Genomic DNA, 20,977 nt, shown 5'->3' with positions numbered 1-20,977 from the left:
TGCTTCTCCATTTTCTCTTAAGACCTCAAAGCTTTTTTCTTACCAAACAGCTGTTTCATAGCTGTCTGATCTCACTCTCTCCCCATGTGACCCCATTGAGAGATCGAGTCCATATATAAATTAATTTTAGTTTTTAGTTTTTTTCTATTATAAAATTTATCTTATCTCATTCATACCTCTCTCTCTATATCTCTTACTTCTGTTTTGTATAACTACTCTTTGTTATACATAGCCATTTTAGTTACTCTTGTTCGTTTCTCATTCCTCCTCTCTTCTCTCATTCTTGAAATACCATAAATAAAAAGTTTTTTTTTCGTGTGTGCCATTAAATCTCATTAATGGCACAACTCCCTCCAAAGATCCCAACCATGACGACTACGACGCCGCATTGGCCTGACTTTTCCTCCCAAAAATTACCTTCCATCGCCGCAACAGCCGCCGCAACCGCGGGACAACAGAATCCTTCGTGGATGGACGAGTTTCTCGACTTCTCAACGACTCGTCGTGGGACACACCGTCGTTCAATAAGCGACTCCATCGCGTTCCTAGAAACTCCTTCCTCAGGCGTCGGAAGCCACCACTTCGACAGGTTCGACGATGAGCAGTTCATGTCCATGTTCAACGACGACGTACACCAAAACCACAATAACCAACACAGCAACAATGTGGGTCCCACGCGTTCTTCTTCCAATACCTCCACGCCGTCCAGCGACGATGACAACAAAGAACCACTATCGACCGATCATAATCACATGGACACCACACCTATTCCCAGCAACGTCGCCGGTAACGATAATAACGAAACAGATGAGGTTCAAAGCCAGTGCAAGACGGAGCCACAAGATGGCCCGTCGTTAAATCAAGACAGCGGTGGAAGCTCCGGTAATCGGATTCACGATCCCAAAAGGGTAAAAAGGTAAGTTAATCACTTTCGGGTTAAATTACTATTTCAAGAAACAAAATTTAACCAAAGTCATGCATGCACGTAGAATTATAATATCTAACTAGTTCAATATATCATTTTCTTATAATAAAAATATTATCACATCGATAACAATAAATTTGTTTTGTTTTTACTGAAATTTTCTACAGAATTTTAGCAAATAGGCAATCAGCACAGAGATCAAGGGTGAGGAAACTGCAATACATATCAGAGCTTGAACGGAGCGTTACTTCATTGCAGGTAAAAATTTACACCACCTTTACATTTGTTAATGTATAATAATCGAATAAAAGAAAATACAATACTAATTAACTTCGAATTAAAATTTGTGGAATGAAGACGGAAGTTTCAGTGTTATCGCCACGAGTTGCGTTTTTGGATCACCAGCGACTGCTTCTCAACGTTGACAATAGCGCTATCAAGCAACGTATCGCCGCTTTAGCACAAGACAAAATTTTCAAAGACGGTAATTTTACTTTTTTAAAATTTTTTTTTACTATTTTAACTTCCAATTTTCTATAATTACATGAATTTAAACAAACAAAATAAAAATTTAATATAGAGAAAATGTCAGGGAAATAATCAAATTACAGAATATGTGTATCTTACTACTATTTTTGCCATTATTTTCACTCCATGTATTTAATTATCACTGACAATATATAGGCTCGACCAAATCATTATTCGTTAGCAATACGACTATACAAATAAGTACTTGCGGCAATGCATGCTTCATAATTTACAAAATTACATGAAATATAATATATGTTCACATCATGAATAACTTTAGTAGATGTTGTTTCATTTCTTACTTCTGCGGGTTTGTATACTCCTTACTAATTATTACTTATATAATATGGGTTTAGCTACCAAGATTAAGATCACATGGTTGATAAATAATAGCCTGATTAATAAGCTAGAACAACTGTCCATGTGTGCCATATGACACAAGTTAACAAAAACATGTGAGTACTCATTAAACATGTAGGTTTATTGATAATCATAACAATGATTGTAAATTTAATAATTTTCAGCTCACCAAGAAGCATTGAAGAGAGAAATAGAGAGACTTCGACAAGTGTATCATCAACAGAGCCTCAAGAAGATGGAGAATAATGTCTCCGACCAATCTCCAGCCGATATCAAACCGTCCGTTGAGAAAGAGCAGCTCCTCAATGCCTAAAGCTGGTTCATTAAGATCTTATATCTTTATGGTGAAATAATTCTTGACTCTCTTTGTGTCAAGAAGTTATTTTATCAAAGAAGAATACATTTTTATTTAATCCAATCACATTTTTTAAGTTGTGATGAATTTGCTTTGATGTATCTGATTTTTTTTTCTTATGGATTGGGAGGGGGAATTGGGAATGATATGTAAAAAGAACTTAGCTGATTTGTTGTTTATTAATTCAATGTTTTGTCGAGTGTCTAATTAAGCATTGTGTGCTAATTGATATTGTTTCGAATATTTTTTTTATCAGTTTCTTGCCAAACTTGGGGTAATCGAATAGTTAAGATTCTTTTTCTTTTGTGTCACATGCATGGATAAAATTTTGATGTGTGCCAAGAATCCATATAATACAAGATATTAATATATACTTGGTTCTATCGACAGAAAGCACCCATAGTTTTAATATTTATATGAAGTGACTGAAAGCAATTTCACATTCCTTAAACTCACATACAAAATTATTTCATTATTCATAAAAAGAAAAACATTCAAGTAATAACTATAATGATGTTGACAACAAAGAAAAACAAGTAAGAATTCCTTACGGCTTGGAGGTGTATAGATGATGTCATATAAGAATTCCTTACGGCTTGGAGGAGTATATCTCATATACAATTTACAACACATGTTGCCCAAAAAAACAGTTTACAAACACATAGGGAATAGTATTAATGGCGAAAATTACAGAGAAAAAGGATATTGGTAAACCTTTTTTGTTTCAATCAAAACCTTTTAGAGGAATTAGGTCAAAGGGCTCAAATCTAAAAATGTGGGGTGAAAAAAGGAAAAAAAAAAGGAAGAACATGGAGACATCTGAGGCTAAGCTGTAAGTTCACGTGCTATGTTCCTTGGGCTGGACCACGATGGTCTCGCTACTTGATTGGCTTTGTTTCCCACTGTTGTTTGTTAACAATGATAAATAATGTTTGAAGTAATTTATCTTTCAAGTAATTTCCAATATAGAATGAGATAGTCAAAGTTAAAACGGAGGAAAAAATAAAGTTACAGAGAGAGCTCCAAAGATATGAAGATTAATTTAATAGTGTTATAATAAGAATTTTTTTTTGGACTATTTTGATGCACTAAATTTAAATGTAACAGATATGGTTTAACAATTAATAAATTTGCTAAGCACAAAAAAGATTACAACAACCAGGAGCCTTAATTCACATTAGGCTAGTGATAGAAATGAGATAAAAGCGTCTTAGGATATAATAAGAAAAATTGAAGAGGATAAGTTTAAAAAGACAGAGGCTAGTGACTTGGTGGTGTTGTGTTGGGATATGTATGAGATATTGTCAGTTTTCAATGTTTGAACTTATATGTCAGTGCCAATACCAAGGTCTCCCTCTCATTGGGTCTTCGTAATTATTTTACTCAAGTCAATCCTCTCAATGTAGTCTAAAATTAATATTTATACTTTTATGTGTGTTTAATCTTTATATTACAAAGAGAAGTAAACTAACACTTTTCGGTTATCTTCTTTTCACTGTTAATTTGTTAAGAGAAAAGTAAAATATAATTGGAGCTTTTTACATTGTATCAACATTTAGATGTTAACATTCCACTACTTCTATTTCCCACTCTAAAATAAATATTGTTATATTATCTTCTTTATTTAGAATAGAAAATGCAATTCATATATATTAAGGGGAATCCACTGAAGGTACTTCTTCCTCGATTATATAGAAAAAATAAAAGAACTTATCCAAGAATGAATCAGTTAGAACTGATACGTATACTACCGACCGGACAGACCATACACGCATTCCGAAATACCAGGAATCTGACAACAGATTTGAAGTTGTTTAGCACTAGCTTAACAAGTCTCAAAGATGACTAAATGTTGATACAATGTAGTGCTAATTAAGACTGGAATTGATCACAACCGTTGATTACATTTCCTAGAACGAGATTAAAGAGATTAAATCAACATCGTCTACATCATACAAAACGAAGCTAAAATAATATCTGTTCTTCAAAAGCTTCACTGATTTGCAGAAACCTGCAAGGAAAAAACAATATAAAGTTAAACTGGACATTTGAGTAAAAGAGAGTAGTAAAGTACCTTAACAGCATCTCATGTCTCTTCTGTAGCAGCATCAGCAGTAACAGCTTCGAAAGGCTCATCATTCTTGCTTTCCGAAAGTGCTTCTCTACATATCTTCACTTCATTTTCAACCACGATCAATCTCTCGTTTAGCGACTCCACAGCATCCATTTGCTCTTGAAACACTTTAAACCATTCACTTCCAAACTCCTCGATCTGTCTCTCTATTCGAGCTCGTGTCATCTTGTCTTCCCCTTCTCGCTTCAATCTCAGCTTCTCAATTTCAGCAACGCTCAGAACTAAACCTCCAGAGCCCTTAACATCCTTGTAGACAGGTTTATCATCACGCAAAGGGCAACGCTTCCTGTGCTCGTTTGACGCCTTTTTGGTTTCTTTCAAAGCCTTCCTGTATCCTTCTAACACACTTGTCATCATCCTAAGCTCACTCTCAAGCCTATAGATCATTAGATCTTTCCTCTGTTGCTCCTCGTACTTGCTTCTTTCAAGATCATGAATCATTTCATCTTTTCTTTGCAGCTCGCTCATCAGATACTCCTGGTTCATCGCAGACTGTGCACGCTCTCGATCCTTTTGAGCACATGACATCCTAGCTTTCTCAGCCCACAGCACAATCTGATCCACGCATACCTCAACTGGTTGCGGCTTTTCATCCCAAGACGGCTCTTCAGTCCTCATCCTCTTACCGTCAGGGTTGTGATAAGACATATCATTCTCATGATCAATCTGCCTCTTGTTGTTGGTGTTACTACCTGAGCCCATAGCCATATGCATGTCAACCCTAGAAGCAAGGAAATGACCACCAGTTGAGTTGCCGTGCATCTGTAACCCAGAGGCAAAACGTAAGGGAGATACATCTCCTAACATGCCATCTCCATGAAGTGAGTCTCCATTTGGGAAAAAGGGAAACCCTCCTTCATGCCTTTCTTTATCTTCCTCAGTTTCCTCTTCCTCAAGATCTTCAATCTGTTCGTCTTCTCCCATTTCCATGGGCCCTTCTATGTTGTTCTCTTCGTCTCCTTCTGTAGCGATACTAAGATCACAGTGGCGAAGAAAATGGGAAGTAGAACCAGCATGAGTGTCGTCATTCCACGACCACTTTTCAACCTCTTCCTTCTTATCTTCCTCAACATCCATTGGCTGTTCCTCAACAGGACCTTGCTGCTCCTCCTCAGCGACCATTTCAGACACAGTCTCTTGCCCGAGATTCAGTTCAATCATATGTTCTTCCACATAAGTCTCTTCTTCCTTTAATTCAGTGGCATCAGTGGCACAATTATCTCTTCCTGAATCTGCAGCACCAACATCTTCCTCCTCCTTAACCTCCAAACTATCTTCCTTTGGAGACTTCACCACAACACCAACCTCCTTAACATCATCATCCTCCTCCTTAACCTCCAAACAATCTTCCTTTGGAGACTTTACCAAAACCTCAACCTCCTTAACATCATCCTCCTCATCATCATTAGATTCTTCCCTAAGTAAATCTTCTTTCTGGCTTCTGATCAACAGCTGCAGATGCGAAGCAAAGAAACAATCACCGAGCTCAGGACCAGCTTTCAGCTCTTTCTCAACCATGAACCATAGCAGTGCAGCCCAATCAAGCTTCTCCAACTTCTTCTCCTTTACATCCCTCCCCCATTCAACCACCTCCACAGGCATAATCCACATATCATCAGTATGAAGCAGCACCCAAGTCTCCAAAATCTCATCCACAAACTTAGCCGACTCATCCCTCTCCAAAACCTCCCTCTCCTCCTCAGCAACCACAATGTCTTTCTTCTTAGGCAGCTTCAAAGCTCGAGCCAAATCAGCACGAGTAACATTAACCCTAGACCCATTCACATAGCTACACCTACTCTCAGGACTGTAATAAGCAACAAGGTTCGCAACAAGATCCTGTCGGATGTTTTGGTCGAACTCCAAGTGAAGAAACTCCCAGATCCCCAACGTCTTCAGCAGCTTCTCGTGGCGAGAAAAGTCTAGGGCTTTAGCTGGGACGAAAGGAATGGGCTTTAGGGTTTTCAAGAGTACCTCAAGCTTCTCCCTTGACTTCTCTTGCTGCTTACGTTTCTTGAGAAACCCTTTCTTCTTCTTCGGCCCACCTCCGCGGCGGTAATTAGAAGAGGTTACGGCTTGTGCTGCGTCAGTTTCGTCGTCTTCGTTCTTGCTTTCTTCGATCGATGGATCTGGCTGCTGATCTACGGCCTCGAGATCTCTCTGGGTTGATTCTAGGTTTAGGGTTTCGCCTCCTTGCTCTACGGTGGGTTTCTGCGGTGGGTTAGGGTTCGTGGGAAGAGTATCTGGGTCTGTAGCTGGATCTCGAGAGGAATCGGTGGGATCTGACGGTGAAGCCATGGCTGAGTTTTTTTTTCTCCGGGGAAGATAGAAATGAGTTCTCTCTTTCTCGGTCGCGACGATTAAGCTTCAAAGTCTTTCACGATGAACCTAACCAATCAGGAAATGACACGTCATCAATCCGAGCGAACTTGCATTATTGGAAGTCGGAGAGTCCAGCTCCTTATGTGGGGCCCATTACATTCCTTTACCTCTTTTAATGGGCCGAAGGTTCGTAAGAGAAGCCCAAATCTAAAATCCAAAAAGATTACATAATACACCCATACTTTTTTATTTTTCACGATAAAATCTAAAATCCAAAATCCAAAATCCAAAATGGTCTCTTAGTTACTCTCTACTAGGCGTGGACTTTTTTACCTCAACCCGAAATACCTATCTAAACCTAAATCAGAAAAACTGAAACCGAATCCGAACTGTTATACAAAAATATCCGAATATGACTTATGAGCTTAGTACTTTGGTGTTTAGTTATAATCGAACCGAACCGAAATCCGAACTAGGATCCATAGATATCCGAAATTAGTTAAATATGTTAATGTTTTTATATTTTTTAAGATGATTTAGATATTTTAGAATATTCAAAATATTTTTTTAGTTTGTTTTAGTTGTTATTTTGAATACTTTTTAGTTAATTTAGATAGTTTAATTAATTTTTAATTAGATTTGTAAACAATCTATATATTTTGAAAAAAAAAATTTGTCAATTTTTAAGGTTTAAAAAATATTTTTTTGGACAATTTTAAACATTGTACATCTGATCCGAACCGAATCCAGAAAGAACCAAACCGAACTTGATCCAATAATTAGTAAAACCCGAATAGTACTTCTGAGCATAACACCGAAAATCCAAAAATCTGAACCACCCGGACCGAAACCGAACGCCCAGTCCTACTCTCGAGTCTCGACAGTGAAGCCATTGCTGTTTTTTTCTTAGGAAAAGCTACATCACAAAAAAAAATTCGTTTTGGACGACTGTGAAGCCAGGTCGGGTCGGGTCGGGATTCCTTTACATCTTTTTAATGGGCCGAAAGTTCTGAAAGTAGCCCAAATCATTAATCGCTAGAATCCAAAAAAACTGCATAATAGACCTTGGTATTTTCTCTCTTTCAAGAAAAAGTCCAAAATAGTCACTCTCTCACTCTCTCTCTCTCGCACTCTCTCACTCATTGCGTCGTCACTGTTAGATCTTCCAGCTTCCTGAAACCTTTAACGGTAACTTTTTAACGAATCAGCGACTATAAACCTCTCTTCACCTTCTTCGTAACGCTTTTTTAGCTTCATCTTCTCTCTCTCTGCTGAAACGATTATGACTCTCCCTCACCTCCATTTCTCTCTCCTCGCCGCGACGGCGATTATGTTAGTGGCGATTGCGGATGCGCAGGCCGGGGGTCAAGTGCTGCAGGCGGAGCTTTGGTGCGTCGCGAAGAACAACGCGGAAGATTCGTCGCTACAGACGGCGATCGATTGGGCTTGTGGACAAGGAGGCGCGGACTGCGGCCCGATCCAGCAGGGTAGAGCTTGCAACGACCCGACGGATATCCAGAAGATGGCGTCGTATGTGTTCAACAACTACTACTTGAAGAACGGACTCGCCGACGATGCTTGCAATTTCAACAACAACGCTGCTCTCACTTCCATCAATCCCAGTAAAGTCTCCATTTTTTTTTACATTTATTCAAAGTTGTTACCTTTCTTCGAGCTTGTTGAATTCGTTTCTTATTTGTGTCAATGTGTGTGTGTGTGTTTTCAGGTCAAGGAACTTGCAGATACCCTTCGAGGTATGGCGTTTTGAGTGATGTTTTCATACTGCTTTTGATTAGATTATGATTCGATATGGAGTTTTGAGTGATTGTTTGGTGTTCGAATTCTTAAAGTTTCCTTTTTTATGCTCAGCAGTTTCCTTATAAAGAACATTTTTTTTGTGCTGCTTTGTTTCTCTGGTGTGATACACATCTATATCTTGTTTCATTTGTTCTGTATACTTATGTAAATATCATGGATGTGCAGTAAGAGAGTGAGCAATGGTCGAGTGGCTGATGACACTTCAATGGGTTCAGGACAAGCAGATATGAGCCGTGGCAGACGGGTTTCCACCACTTGGATCTTGTTGGTCTTTAGCATATTGATGGTGACATGGATAATTCATCTTTAGGCCACACGCACATTGTACTCCTTGATGATGAGGAAGGTGCTATTTTGATCTCTTCCAATATTACCTATATGAAGATAGGTCCTAATATCTAATTTTCTGCCATCTTTTGGTTTTGTTGTCCTCCCTATTCAATCCCACTTGGACTCTGTGTGTTCAACATGTTTTTGAGTTGTAATGTGTATTGATATTTCTCTCTGTCAACGAATATATAATGCTATCAACCAATAGCTGATACATTTTGATCTGAAATTCCTGAAATACAAAGATTAATAGACATGGAGGATCTATCAATCATGCAAAGAAGAAAGAAAGATAGCACCGACATTCCCCCAATAGACACTTGAAAAAAGCAAAGAAACTTGAATGGTTTTTTCCTTGTGTTCAACCGAGATCGATCTAATCTACGGTTGAATTATAACGGGCTTGTAGTCTTTCTGCAACAGTATCAACTGCCTGTCCCTTGCACAGCCCAACAAGAGACTCTGGAGTGCATCACGGTTGGTGAAAAGTCAGTCAACAGTGGATACCTTGAAGGTGGACTAGTAAGCATTGAAAGAGAGACGACTGAGTGGACTTCATTTTGTTTTACATCTTCTCTCAGCGGAAAAAAGGTTACAGATTGAGGAAGAAACTACTATCCATACATGAATCATCGGAAGAGTAAATACGTGAGGTAGCTTCTTCGAATTTTATTAAGTGCGAGGAGTTGTTGTTTTCGTAATGAGCTCTCTTGTTGATGCAGGTTTGATAGGGGCAATGTGGTCATGAGACCTTCAACACTATCTATCAAGAGTGTTATTAGAGGATGGTTGGAGAAAACGTTCAGGAAGATGACTAGTCTTAAAAACTGGAGGAAGACTGTCCTGTTCGTTTGCGTGCTTGCTTTAGCCGTTGATCCTTTGTTTTTCTTTATCCCTGTGATTGATTCTCATAAGTTCTGCTTCACTTTGGACAAGAAGCTTGGTGTAGCTGTTTGTGTCCTTCGTACTCTTATTGACGTATTCTATGTGATTCACTTCATTTTTCATTGTATAACTGAGCTCGTTGCTCCTCGTTCTCGAGCGTCATTAAGAGGCGAGTTAGTTGTGCATTCTAAGGCTATAAGGAAGAGACTTTTCTTTTTCTACTTTTGACATTGTTTCTGTTCTCCCCATTACCCAGTTGTGTTTGTGATGTATGGAAGTTTTATAGGATATGACTAGAAATCCGTTGATTCTGAAAATATCCGGAAAACTAGAACAAAACAAAAATTTTATTTAGTTTAAAAATGTCTAAGATCAATGTTTTCTTAAATTCGTTGAGATCTCCAATGATCTACCGAAAACAAGGAACAAAGAAAAAACTCTCAATTTTATTAATCAAATCATAAACTGAATACAATTCTAGGCATAAGACACCTATTTATATGAAAACTAAATAACAATAAAACTATTAAAATCCTTAAGATAATTTTAACTAATTAAGATAAATACTAAAATACCTATAAACTAAATAATCAAAATATTTGGAATATATACAAATATCTCTCTTCATCAGTTTGTTACTAGCTCTAGTTCTCAACAACATCAGACTCTGATTGATTAGAGATCTCGCAGGTGGTGGTTCTAACTCTCGTTTCAAGGAAGCAAATGACATCAGTGGTGTCGAAGGTGATACTAAAATGGGTTATGTTTTGTCAATATATACCGAGAAGCATCCATATCTATCCAATTTTCAAAGAAGTGACCAGAGCTTCTGGTACAATATCTCAAACGAAGTGGGTTGGAACTGCTTTAAACCTTTTCCTTTACTTGCTGCCGAGTCATGTAAGCAGCAAAAGCTTCTTTCTCCCTCATTCGCACATTGCTAGAACCATATATGATCGATTTGTTGGGCAGGTTATTGGGGCTCTCTAGTACTTGAGTGCAAATGAAAAGAAAGACACATGTTGGCATGAAGCGTGTGCAAAGATATCTGGATGTAACTTAACAAATTACTTATGTGCACGAAGTGGTACTGGTGGAGACAACAGTCGTTTCCTGAACACTTCATGCCCATTAATCGATCTGGAGCAAATCATAAACTCCACAGTTTTAACTTTGGTATGTACATTGATGCATTGAAATCTGGGGTGGTAGAGTCCATGAATTTTCCAAGGAAGCTCTTGTACTGCTTTTTGTGGGGACTGCTATTAATAGGTCCCACATCAGACACATATGTGATCTTTGGGCAATATATATGTGTATGGGCAATCATCCAATCTTGAGCTAGCTTTTGGGTGTGAGTTGAACTCATCATTAAGGTGGTATCAGAGTTCATGGTGAAAGCGCATCATATGATTTTCCACATAAAATTTCCTACCTATGTAGTCTGTACAACTAGCCCATATTTCTGTGGTATGTCCGAGATGTTGGGTTTGTGCTGTTTCCGTTGGACCGTTTCCCACTCACATCTCGAGAAGGACTATTAAAATGTCCCACATCAGACACATATATAATCTTTGACAATATATATGTGTATGGACAATCCTCCACTCTTGAGTTAGCTTTTGGATCCACCGCTAATAAACGTCGACAAGTTGATTAGCAACGTTGAATGATCAGCATGTATGGACCACTTCTCTTTATGTCTTTAAGTACTCTCTACAGAACATCTTTTGCGTGAGAGCGATAGATAGGTGAAAGAAGTAAAAGCTGGTCCTTGAGGGAAAACTAATTATTTCCCTCTTAGATCTATTAATAGTAACATCCCGTGTACGTACATGAGCATTATATGTGATCAAAGAGTATTCACCTAACTTACGTTGGTAATTTATTAATTCTTGATCGTGCTATATAATATTGTTTCTCCCAATATTAATTTGAATGTTTATATGTTGTTAGTTGAATTAATTAAGGATCGATGTAAAGTATGGAAAAAAAAACTGAATGGCTTATATCTAGAAAGAAAAACTGATTTGAAGACCAAAATAATTTTATCTAGGTCAAAGGTGGTTGTAAAAACAGACCTAAACTAAGCATAAATATGACTAAACTATCTAAAGAAACAATTGATCAAAAAGTTGAATCCATATAGAACCTCACCCTAAGAACCCTTAATAATCATGCCTAAGAGCCGGCTCTTACCTTTTTTAGTTAAAAGTTAAGAGACAGTTTCTTATATTCCACTAATAACCCCACCCTAAAAACCCTCCAATAATCATGCTTAGCCATTTCTCTTTCCTCATTTTCTATATTTTTATTTTTTTTATTTGGTTATATACTTGTCTAGGACTTACCGTTGGAAAAACTCTAAAATCATCATTATCCCGAGTTTCTTAGGCTGGGGTTCTTAGAGAAATATAAAAATTGTTTCTTAATTTTTAACTAAAAATTTAAGAAACTTAAAATACTACTTTAAAAAACTCTTGATAATGATGCTCTAAAAGCACCTTCAATGGTTAGAAACCATGAAAGTTTCTAAAACAAAAGAAAAATATTAGTATTATAATTATTTATTTATTTTTTATTTTCTTTAAATTAGTTAATTATCTATTTGAATGACATGTGTCCTTTTATTATCTCATAGTTTCTTAAGATTTCATAACTAAGTTCATTTTTTTTTCTAATTTCATTTCTTTTTTTTTTCTTTAAATACTAAGAACTTCTCCTAATACTATTATTGGAAGTGTTCTAATTACGAGTTTTTAAGAAATTGTAGAAAACTAAAAGAACACATGTCATTCGAATAGATGATTAACTAGTTTAAAAAAAATAAAACATAAATAAATAATTATAATACTAATACTTTTTTTTTATTTTAGAAATAATAATGGTTTCTAACCATAAGTAACTACTATTATGAAAATTACATGATCGAATCCATTCTTAATTTCTTATCCAACTTATTACCAAACTATTCTTATATCAAATCCTTTTTATAAAGTAATATGTGTGTTAACACCATATCAAGTTCATGTATATATATATATAAACTCTCTGGGACAGTCAGCCTCACAACTAAATATTCACGCATCATCCCTCTCTCTTCTAGCTCTCTTTATGGACGAACTAGATGGAGAAAGAGAAACAAAAGATTTCATGAACGTTGAATCTTTCTCTCAACTTCCATTCTTCCGTCGTCCTCCCTCCAAAGATAAGAGCTCTAAACCCATTCGTCTATTCGGAAAATATTTCACCGGCGGAGATTACTTCGGTGAAGACCACTCCGAGATCAACAACAAAAAAGATAAAGAAAAAGAAGAAGACCAAACCGAAGATGACGGTAAGGACAATAGCATAAACAACAACAGAAGATTCGAGTGTCACTATTGTTTTAGAAACTTCCCTACTTCACAAGCCCTAGGTGGTCACCAAAACGCTCACAAACGAGAACGCCAACTCGCCAAACGCAATGCTTCCTCTTACTTTCATCATCCCGACGCTAACCTCTACGGTTACCATCACTACCCATCCTGGAGCAGCGGGTCATTACCGGCCGCTAGGTTCTATGGTGCTGGACACACTTTAGGCACGTCATCCTCGTATGGCACACGACCGAATGGGAGTCCATTTGGACTATGGCGTGTACCGCCCTCGTCGTCCAGTGTTAAAGGCAGTTATAACACAGACGCAGGGTTTACTAGTCATCATGACTCTTATAATAACTCGACTTCACCGTTTTTGGTCGGTTCTCAACCGCATCCACCGTTACATGTGGGTGGCTCTTCAGCTCAGAACCGCATGTCCTCATACGGGCACGGTTTGAGCCCCAGTTTAAAAGATAATGTGAGTCTCGATCTTCATCTTTAACGTTACGAAGGAAGACAAACTAAATGTCCCTTTTACTCATCTTTTAACTAGTTCCATTATAGTAAGATTTAAGATTGTCGTGTAACTTAGGGAAATAAAAAACAACATGGTGTTTAGATTTGTGAATGAGAAAAGGCACGATGTGTAGATCTCATGTTTACGTAATTAATCTGGCTAAGAGTTGATAATATAATGTTCTTAACTTCATCGATAATATTAAATAAAAAAACAATTATATGTTTTTCCAAACGTGCGTAAATGAGAGAAGAAATTATCGTTTCACGTGTCCACAACAATTATTGGCTTTGAAGTTTCAGCATCAAACATTATTGTTTCGGGTGAAATTCAGAGAAATGGTCAGTCATACTAATAAATATTCAACTAATATATCACTCAGCAAACATAAACTTTCAACAATAGGATCATAGAATGTTAATGAACACAAAGTTCTTTATGTACAATGGACTCATCTCCATGCCCTAGTAAAAAAAATGGAAACTCAAGATTTTAACAAAAAAAAAAAAAACACTCAAGATGGGTAACTGATGATTAATTGCGTATGGGTACGTGAAGACAATGGACAAGACAAAAGTGTAGAGAGAGACAAAGAGAGTGAAGTGGTCCATCACAAAACATGTACAAATGTATAGTTTGTGATAGAGCTTTCTCATCTGTCCCTGATATATGTTACTATTCTCTTCTTTTTTTGAAACACTATGTTACTATTCTCTTACCTTTGCAATTTCGAGTAAAAAAACATAAACAAGAAGCTAAAGCAAAGAAAAATGCCTCAAGCTTTCTACTTTTGTGTTTTGCTTTTCTTCTCTTAATCTTCTTTTTGGCAAACAAAAGGAACTCGAGAAGTTGTGAATTTGTGATTCACTTAACAGATGCCAACCTGAAGGGTTCGTCTTGTTGCATTCAAAAGGACATATTTTGATTTAAGGCATATCTGTATATGCACTACAAGATATCAGACAATGGCAATGACCTAAAATGGTTTCTACGACAAAAAAATGGTTTCTACGACAATGACCTTATATACCTAATTAACTATGTAGTTTTATTATGTAAAAGCATGTTTATTGGAGGGTTCTTCTCTTAACTTTTTTAGTTAAAAATTAAGAGACGGTTTCTTATATTCCGCTAAGAACCCAAAGACTTAGTCATCAGTTTTATAACAGGGAAGGGACCAGATGCTGCAACCTCAGCCTGTAGATCAAAAAGGAAGTGATCAGGTTTTTAAAACATTTTTTTATGGACAAGTTTGAACATAACTTTTGCAATAAGGATGTTTCAGTTGTCACCAATAGTAGTATCAACACAAAAGATACAGAAAGATTGGAAAGACACACCTGCCCTCCTGGAACAGTCCCTCAGCTACAAACAGTACTAGTTGAGAGTTGAAGTTTTAGGAAACTACCTACTAGGAGAATACTGTCAAAAGAGTTAACATCAGTAGCAGCTACAAGTGGACCTACCAGTTACTCCAATTGAGAAGGAAGCATGTGATAACTGTACACAAGTAAAGACATTGTAGAAATCTTATGGGACCACTTTTGTGTTCAGTTGTTTTTGTAAGATGTGGAAAGAACTTGGTAGAATCTAAGGAACAGTGACCCATACCCCTATGAGAAAAGTTGCAAAGCTGAGGATGATAGTTCGAACAGTACAAATCTCAGAGCACTAACTGATGGTTTTGGGTAAAGTTAAAGGTGTAAAGCAAGACCATGTGGTTGGATAATTGAGATGATTGTTTCCCTTTGAGTCCTAAATTTAAACATCCCCATGCTTTTGTATCTTTTCTTTCTATGCTCTTCTTTTGGTGATATTGCATCACTCCTAAGAAAGTTATATCGGACTGTAGGATAATTTAGCAACCTTAATAGCCAAAGCTGAAAAACCCACAGGTCAAGTTAGCTACCAAGGCTCATGTAGTTCTATAACTATTTTTAACCTGGGCTCAGTAAGATACTGTAGGCAATCAAACAACATGAAGGCAAAGAAACAGTACTAGATACAGTAAATATTTGTTTTATGGACCTGGTTCTAAATAATGCAAGTTACAAATAACAACTAGAAGAAGAGAGGTCAAGATCTTGAAATATTTGCAAGCTGGATATTAGTATCACAGTTATGCTCCAGCAGGTACATATAGGTGATGATTGGTTCGACTGTGGTTTTAAAAATTTAGTTGTAGATGTTTAGCTTTAGATAAATTGGTTGTACCTGTAAAGTTGTTATTGTAGACTTTTTTGCAGAGACTTTTGCTGTAGTTAAATTTGTTGTAGCTGTAAGTTATAGGCTGTAGATATTTTAAAATAAAATATATGAAATATGTGTTGTATATATAAAATTATTATTCTATATGAATTAAAATAATTTATATTAATATTTTTTTATAAATTATCAAAATTTATTGTAATTTAAAATGTGATATGTAAATAATATTTATATTATTTAAATATCTTAATAATTAAAAAACACTCAAATTAAAAATTAAAATATTTATAAAAGTTTTTATTATGATTATATAATTTATTTGATATTATAGATATATTTTTTCATTTTACAGATTCTACAGCCTATAAAAAGATGATGTAGCATTTTTGCCTAAAATACATAAGAAAAAGTTTTGCTTTATTTTTTTTGTTGTAGCTTTAAAAATAAAGCTAAAACATGATTGGTAAAACTAAATAAAAACTTGATGTATGCTTTAATTTTTAAAAGTAAAGCTACAACATGATTGGTAAAATTTAGTGATTTAAAAATAAATAAAGTTGAAGTAGAGAGATAAAACTCAACCAATCATCCCGATAGTTTCTTACTTGGCAATTATGCATGACTTTAGTTTAGCTACACTTTCTGAGTTCAAGCACAGGGTGTGTTTCTCTTTGATGTCATGACTATATACAACAGCGAAAGTCCCCTACTGTGAAGCACTTGAGGAGGTTTTAATGTGAGGTGATTGTTAGTGGACAAGCTTTTGAAGTGCCTAACCAACACATGTCAGTATTCAGAGAAAGTTATATAATTCAGGTGCTTTCCGAAAAGTTACTGATGTCTACAGAAAACGAGAAAACAAAAATATAACGGTAGCAGCTAATATCAAGCCACCGCTATCAAATGGAAGATATTGCATATGTATTAGCAGGGCCGGCTCAGTTGGGAGGACAAGCGGTGCGATCGCCCCGGGCCCAAGCCCGTGTCCCCCGTATAATAATAATTAAGGGGCCCAATTTTTTTTATAAATCTATATTTTTATATATAAAAAATTTATAAATATAATAAATCAAAATAAAAAGGATCCAAAATTATTTGATATGTATATAGTTTTTATTTTCATTACAAATATATACAAAATATTATATATTAAATTTTAAATATTTTAAACATTATATGTATATAAAATTTAGAGGGTAAAATTTTTTTTTTTGCCCTAGAACCCCTAAGAATGTTGAGCCGGCCCTGTGTATTAGCACTGACAGAGATACAAAATTAACGAACACGGTGGGGAATGTGAGTTTGTTGCGAGTAACTTCACCTATGACTTTTATGTAACATAGTAGGAGTCAGAAGCCTTAATATCTACTAGAACATGACAGATAATCATAAATTTGAAGCTTCCCGACGTTTTATAATTATCAAAGAATGATAATACCCATTGTAAAATGTTTTTTTTTTCACTGTAAATGTTTCTTACACAAGAAACGTGGATGAGTTTAAGATGATCATCTTTTATCTCAAACAGTTCCCCTTGCCGTTCAGTTCCAAGGACACCTATAATCAAAAGAAAGAGATGAGAAGCAAAGAAACTCGATACACAGATATGAGCTATTGCTTTCGGCTCATTTGAATACCCAGGAGAGAGTTTATCCGTGGGTTCCACCCGGGGCTGTGTCTTTAATAGATCCGGGTTTAACCCTTTTAGTTTACAAAAAAAAAGAAACTCGATACAAAGGACACCCTTCAACAAACTAGATGCCTATTATATATACAGGTTTGCATTATCCCTAAAGTTGACCAACGAACCGAACGGTTAAATTAAAAGGCACGGTTCATGAATTTTAAACCAGTTTAACAATTGGACCGGTCGAACCGTATAAAAAGTCTGAAGACGTACTAGCCGGCTAAAAAATAGAATTCTCACAAAGGCCCATGAAAGCCCAATTATGGTATCCTGCTTTCTTATTTGGTGTCTGTCTACCTACTTAGGAAATACACAAATACTAACCGGAAAATAACAATCTGGTTCTCATCCGGTTCAACAATCTAGAATAACAATAGAAATCTATGCAGGCCTGTAAATCCCCACTTGTCTGGCCCCATACACAGGTTGATCGATTCAAAGGTTTTCAGGGTTTTTTTTGCATCTAACTACTAAGATTCTAATTTATATTTCTGTTGAGACACACATGTGAGCATAATCTAGGATTTGGAAACTTAAATTTATTCTGTATTTTGCAATTACAACCATGTAGCTTGCACGTGTGTCCTAGCCAATAATAAATTGGCACGTGTAATTTACCAAGAAGACAAAATCGTCAGCGAGAACTCCTGATTGTGGCGTGGATCAGACCAGCGTTGTTGATGCTTAGGCATGGGGCAAGTACCAGGGTCTGTCTCTATCATCAACAACATTTTCTTTATTCCATTACCATATTTTATTAATTGATCCAAACGAAATTCAATAGAAATTCTTATATTCTATCTATAAAAATTAAAAACCAATCTTTGTGTACCATCATCTGTCCTCTTCTTTGTTCATCATCTACAAGCATAATCATTTCTACTGCAAATCATCTCTATAACCTTTCTGTTCTTGTTTTTTGCATTCTTAGAGGTTTTCTTTTTTCACCTTCAAGTTCAACCACTTAACTATTCATGTCTTTATGCTATGCTTTTATTTGACGATCGATTTATTAATACTTTTTCAGAAATGGAAGTCAACTCTACTGAAACACCATTGCTTTCGTCAAACGATCACGAAGCTGAAGTTTACAAACCGAAGTTAACCTGTTCGGTTTCTACAATGAAATCGAATTTCTTCACGGGTTTGCCTCGAAAACTTCGGTCTAAAATCGATCCGGAAGACCCTTTTCACATTGATTTCTCCAACGTCGTCGGTCTTACTAGAGGTAACTATATACACATCAAAGTGTTTTACTTTATAAGTTAGATGATAATATTCTCACAAATATTATAAGGAAAACTCCTCTCTAAAACAATATTTTGACCTTTAAAAGACGAGAAGAAATACTACAAACGACAATTGGCAACACTAAAATCTTTTGAGGAAGTAGAAAGTTTCATAGCTCGATCTGAAGACCATGTAATCGGTGAAAAAAGAGAAGAAGAAGATCGAGCTGAGAGAGCTGCACAAGAGATGGCCATGCAAATCTCCAACTGGGCTAACATATTCTTACTTGCTCTCAAGGTATATGACTTTATTTTATACATTGACTTGAGTGATATTAATTCGATGTCTATATGTTCATCAAATGTTTTAAAATTTGTAGATATATGCTACGTTAAAGAGTGGATCAATAGCAATTGCAGCATCAACACTCGACTCTTTGCTTGATCTAATGGCAGGAGGAATACTTTGGTTCACACATTTATCAATGAAAAACATAAATATTTACAAATATCCCATTGGAAAACTTAGGGTGCAACCTGTTGGAATCATCATTTTCGCTGCGGTTATGGCCACTCTTGGTATATTTATTTGTACTCACATCAAAACTATATATTTGATTAAAATGTAATATAAATTAATTAACTATATGTATTTGTGTAGGGTTTCAAGTTCTGCTTGTGGCAGCTGAACAATTGATTGCAAATGAACCTCCAGAAAAAATGAGTGATGACCAATTAGTTTGGTTATATTCAATCATGCTAAGTGCAACAGCTATTAAACTTGTTTTGTGGATCTACTGCAAAAGTTCGAGAAACCATATCGTCCGTGCATATGCAAAGGTACATATAGTTATATACATACATGTGCATGTAGTTTTACTATTTCATGTAGATTAATTGATGAGTTTTGATATAGGATCACCACTTTGATGTGGTGACAAACGTTCTTGGACTAATCTCGGCCGTTCTTGGGAATGCTTTCTATTGGTGGATTGATCCTGCTGGTGCTATTCTCTTAGCCATCTACACTATTATCAATTGGTCTGGGACCGTTATGGAAAATGCAGGTAACATTTCATTCTTTCCTTTTTGCTAAAAAGGTAACATTTCTTATTCAATGTTGTTAGTTGTATTTTTTAATCTAATAAATACCATTTGAGTTTTTCACTATCTTTTTCTTGTATATATTTAGTCTCATTGATCGGACAGACAGCTCCTCCAGAAGTTTTACAGAAGTTGACATACTTAGTGTTGCGACAAGGCGCAGATAATATTAAATGTGTTGATACTATCCGCGCCTATACATTTGGTGTTCTTTACTTTGTCGAGGTTTGCTGATATATAGCTTAGTGTTGTAATTATATATATTTATAAGTTAGATACCACCTTCTGATTGCACTTGACCATAACAGAGTTCATCATTGCATCATAATAATATTTGGTTAATAATCATAATTAACTTTGTGTATTGTTTTATATGCAGGTGGATGTAGAACTCCCAGAAAATTTGCAACTAAAGGAAGCTCATGCAATTGGTGAATCATTGCAAATAAAACTCGAAGAACTTCCAGAAGTGGAAAGAGCTTTTGTTCATCTCGATTTCGAGAGTCGTCACAAGCCTGAACACTCTGTTTTCTCTACAATTCCAAATGATTTGTAATAATATTTATTTATATAAGAAATATTTATTTATATATATGTGTTTTTTTATGTCTTAGTACTATCTGATATCTGTAACTTGATATATTGCACTTTGAGTTATTTATTGTTGAGTTTTTGCATTAATAAACTTTTGGTTCATTGGATACTAACATTTTACGTTTTTTTCAACTTGTAAAAAAATTATATATAAATTGACATTTTATTTAGTTGGCTTAACATGATAATATGTCATCAAGACCAAACACTTACAAAAGAAAGTGATTTGGAAATTGGAACCACATTTCTTTGATTCCAATATGAGAGACTTTGATCCAACAAGAATAAAGATGTTGGGGTGCCATAGACAGTTAAGCCAATACTCTAATCACCTTTGATCAAAGTAACGAATCTTAGTCTAGAGAAAAAGAAGACTAGATGCAATATCAATATCTCAGAACTGAATAATACTTATAACATTTTCAAATTTATTCGGTTATTTATTAATCTAACATCATGTATGGATATAATACTAAAAGAAATATCGCAAAAGGATGGTTTATATTATTTGCTTATGTCTAACATTTGTAATGGATAAAAAAATGTACAAAGTTTGAAAATACATTACTCATCAACTTCTAAATGTTTATTTTAAGTGAGGTTAATTTTCTTTGATTGC

The 20,977-nt window shown here is 35.7% G+C and overlaps 5 protein-coding genes across 6 annotated transcripts; 4 read left to right on the top strand and 1 right to left on the bottom strand.

Moving 5' to 3' along the window:
• The first annotated feature begins 67 nt into the window (after positions 1–67).
• Positions 68–2,411, top strand: LOC103830140 (basic leucine zipper 61). The gene is made up of 4 exons (XM_009105860.3): positions 68–916; positions 1,093–1,183; positions 1,283–1,409; positions 1,978–2,411. The coding sequence occupies exons 1-4, from the start codon at positions 339–341 to the stop codon at positions 2,124–2,126; spliced, it is 945 nt and encodes a 314-aa protein (XP_009104108.1). The 5' UTR covers positions 68–338; the 3' UTR covers positions 2,127–2,411.
• A 1,548-nt stretch (positions 2,412–3,959) lies between these two features.
• Positions 3,960–6,718, bottom strand: LOC103830139. Its single transcript, XM_009105859.3, has 2 exons — positions 4,243–6,718; positions 3,960–4,179 (listed from the first exon to the last, which is right to left on the bottom strand). Exon 1 carries the CDS (start codon positions 6,598–6,600, stop codon positions 4,255–4,257), a length of 2,346 nt encoding a protein of 781 aa, XP_009104107.2. The 5' UTR covers positions 6,601–6,718; the 3' UTR covers positions 3,960–4,179; positions 4,243–4,254.
• Positions 6,719–7,716: 998 nt separating this feature from the next.
• Positions 7,717–8,994, top strand: LOC103830138 (PLASMODESMATA CALLOSE-BINDING PROTEIN 5). Its single transcript, XM_009105858.3, has 3 exons — positions 7,717–8,246; positions 8,351–8,378; positions 8,608–8,994. The coding sequence occupies exons 1-3, from the start codon at positions 7,907–7,909 to the stop codon at positions 8,750–8,752; spliced, it is 513 nt and encodes a 170-aa protein (XP_009104106.1). The 5' UTR covers positions 7,717–7,906; the 3' UTR covers positions 8,753–8,994.
• Positions 8,995–12,743: 3,749 nt separating this feature from the next.
• Positions 12,744–20,435, top strand: LOC103830137 (zinc finger protein GIS-like). The gene is made up of 2 exons (XM_033275236.1): positions 12,744–15,679; positions 16,342–20,435. The coding sequence occupies exon 1, from the start codon at positions 12,772–12,774 to the stop codon at positions 13,519–13,521; it is 750 nt and encodes a 249-aa protein (XP_033131127.1). The 5' UTR covers positions 12,744–12,771; the 3' UTR covers positions 13,522–15,679; positions 16,342–20,435.
• LOC103830136 (putative metal tolerance protein C3) lies at positions 18,285–20,465 on the top strand. Of its 2 annotated transcripts, XM_009105854.2 has the most exons (8): positions 18,285–18,364; positions 18,459–18,659; positions 18,768–18,958; positions 19,041–19,239; positions 19,322–19,500; positions 19,577–19,727; positions 19,853–19,989; positions 20,144–20,465. In XM_009105854.2, exons 2-8 carry the CDS (start codon positions 18,461–18,463, stop codon positions 20,318–20,320), a joined length of 1,233 nt encoding a protein of 410 aa, XP_009104102.1. In that variant the 5' UTR covers positions 18,285–18,364; positions 18,459–18,460; the 3' UTR covers positions 20,321–20,465. The 2 variants fall into 2 exon arrangements, with proteins under 2 accessions (XP_009104102.1, XP_033131119.1); XM_033275228.1 differs by having other exon boundaries at positions 18,360–18,659.
• The last annotated feature ends 512 nt before the right edge of the window (positions 20,466–20,977 follow it).

Source organism: Brassica rapa, chromosome A07, assembly GCF_000309985.2.
Source record: "Brassica rapa cultivar Chiifu-401-42 chromosome A07, CAAS_Brap_v3.01, whole genome shotgun sequence".
In the NCBI taxonomy this organism is placed as follows: domain Eukaryota; kingdom Viridiplantae; phylum Streptophyta; class Magnoliopsida; order Brassicales; family Brassicaceae; genus Brassica; species Brassica rapa.
The sequence above is the reverse complement of the archived record's forward strand: the minus strand, read 5'-3'. Positions and strand labels throughout refer to the sequence as shown.

Bases quoted from the DNA above. Each gene is read 5' to 3' on its own strand.
- LOC103830140 (XM_009105860.3), top strand. From the start codon at position 339: ATGGCACAACTCCCTCCAAAGATCCCAACCATGACGACTACGACGCCG. The intron at 917-1,092 runs GTAAGTTAATCA...AATTTTCTACAG, and splicing joins GATCCCAAAAGGGTAAAAAG to AATTTTAGCAAATAGGCAAT. The intron at 1,410-1,977 runs GTAATTTTACTT...AATAATTTTCAG, and splicing joins AGACAAAATTTTCAAAGACG to CTCACCAAGAAGCATTGAAG.
- LOC103830139 (XM_009105859.3), bottom strand. From the start codon at position 6,600: ATGGCTTCACCGTCAGATCCCACCGATTCCTCTCGAGATCCAGCTACA.
- LOC103830138 (XM_009105858.3), top strand. From the start codon at position 7,907: ATGACTCTCCCTCACCTCCATTTCTCTCTCCTCGCCGCGACGGCGATT. The intron at 8,247-8,350 runs GTAAAGTCTCCA...GTGTGTTTTCAG, and splicing joins TCTCACTTCCATCAATCCCA to GTCAAGGAACTTGCAGATAC. The intron at 8,379-8,607 runs GTATGGCGTTTT...ATGGATGTGCAG, and splicing joins ACTTGCAGATACCCTTCGAG to TAAGAGAGTGAGCAATGGTC.
- LOC103830137 (XM_033275236.1), top strand. From the start codon at position 12,772: ATGGACGAACTAGATGGAGAAAGAGAAACAAAAGATTTCATGAACGTT.
- LOC103830136 (XM_033275228.1), top strand. From the start codon at position 18,419: ATGCTTTTATTTGACGATCGATTTATTAATACTTTTTCAGAAATGGAA. The intron at 18,660-18,767 runs GTAACTATATAC...GACCTTTAAAAG, and splicing joins CGTCGTCGGTCTTACTAGAG to ACGAGAAGAAATACTACAAA. The intron at 19,240-19,321 runs GTATATTTATTT...GTATTTGTGTAG, and splicing joins TGCGGTTATGGCCACTCTTG to GGTTTCAAGTTCTGCTTGTG.